The sequence below is a fragment of the Puntigrus tetrazona genome, chromosome 18 (assembly GCF_018831695.1).
Source record: "Puntigrus tetrazona isolate hp1 chromosome 18, ASM1883169v1, whole genome shotgun sequence".
Taxonomy (NCBI): Eukaryota; Metazoa; Chordata; class Actinopteri; order Cypriniformes; family Cyprinidae; genus Puntigrus; species Puntigrus tetrazona.
In genome coordinates, this window is record NC_056716.1 from 16,110,249 (window position 1) to 16,111,685 (window position 1,437).

The 1,437-nt window shown below is 40.9% G+C and overlaps 1 protein-coding gene across 1 annotated transcript in view; it reads left to right on the forward strand.

Annotated features, from left to right (window-relative positions):
- LOC122362747 (kinesin-like protein KIFC3) overlaps positions 1 to 1,437 on the forward strand; it is a 25,755-nt gene that overhangs the window by 20,159 nt on the left and 4,159 nt on the right. The window contains exons 12-16 of the mRNA XM_043264308.1: positions 479 to 609; positions 687 to 798; positions 883 to 1,064; positions 1,152 to 1,301; positions 1,388 to 1,404. Of these exons, the coding sequence (XP_043120243.1) occupies positions 479 to 609; positions 687 to 798; positions 883 to 1,064; positions 1,152 to 1,301; positions 1,388 to 1,404 (592 nt within the window). The remainder of the gene's footprint in view (positions 1 to 478; positions 610 to 686; positions 799 to 882; positions 1,065 to 1,151; positions 1,302 to 1,387; positions 1,405 to 1,437) is intronic.

Sequence of the window (1,437 nt, forward strand, 5' to 3'; positions counted from 1 at the left end):
GCTACTATTTATATGTATACATGGATGCATACACAGGTGTGCTCATTTGAGTAAAAAATAGGGTGGATTCTTCAACCTAACCAGATTCAACATTGGGAATATTGGAAATAAAATCTGAAAATTAAATGTAAACTACTATAATAATAATAATAATAATAATAATAATAATATTTAAAGTGTTGTTTTAAGGTCAAAGTCTCACTATTAACAAAATACTATGACTTGCCTCAAACTCCTGATTTCCCTCTTATTAATAGTAAGGTAGTTAAGTTTAGGATAATGGGTAGGATTAAGGATGTACAAATATGGTCATTCAGAATATGTGCTTTATCAGCACTAACACACCGCCAATACGTTAGGCATGCTAATAAGCAACTAGTTAATAGTGAGAATTGGTGCCTATGTTTCTCAAAAGCGCTTCAGTTTATGTTTTGTACATTTTCCATTTGATGTAGTTTATGATGTTGCTGTGTAACAGGTGTGCGGATGAACCTCCTGACGCTGCAGCCGGCTCTGAGAACCCTCACCTGCGATTACAACTGTCTGAAGAGACAGGTGCAGGACTTCCCTTACATGCTGGAGAAAGCCATCTCTGAGGCGAAGCAGGAGGTGAGAGCGGCACACGTGAGCTCGCAGACTCATCAGCCTGACCGCAGCTCATCGGTCCTGTCCGTCTGCGTTCACAGATCTGTCAGGTGATTGGCGAGGTGAGCAGCGCGAACCAAGAGCTGCTGCGCAAGTACAAGCGAGAGATGAACCTGAGGAAGAAATGCCACAATGAACTGGTGCGCCTCAAAGGTGAGGCCGCAGAGAGCTGTGAGAATTCCGTCGTTTGATTCTAGCAAATTAGAAGGTCGAATTATAAAGATTTTGTTTTGCCAGGAAACATCCGCGTGTTGTGCCGAGTACGTCCCATATGTGCTGGAGAAACGGATGCTGCTGACACCAAAAACATAGTGACCTTTGACCCTGACGATGATGCTGTTCTTATCTTGTCTAATAAGGGCAAGCTCATGACCTTTGAACTTGACAAAGTCTTTCCCACTCAGGCCACTCAGGAGGAGGTTAGTGCCTGAGCTAGTTTTCTCCTCCGGCTGTAAATCACAGTCTCGTTGTTATATCACTTATACACTTTCTTGTGATTTGGACAGGTGTTCCAGGAAGTGCAGTCTCTGGTCACTTCCTGTATTGATGGCTTTAACGTATGCATCTTTGCCTATGGGCAGACCGGCTCTGGAAAGACCTATACCATGGAGGTATGTCATGTTGCCAAATTTCATCCTCAAACTAACAAAAAGAAATAACTATCTTGTCCTAAAGGAAAAGCAAGCACATCGGGACCTTAGATAATTTATATTGTGACAATATTTTTGTATCAAACAAAAAGGTCAAATTTTATTACATGTACTCACTAATTAATATTTATATAAAAAAATA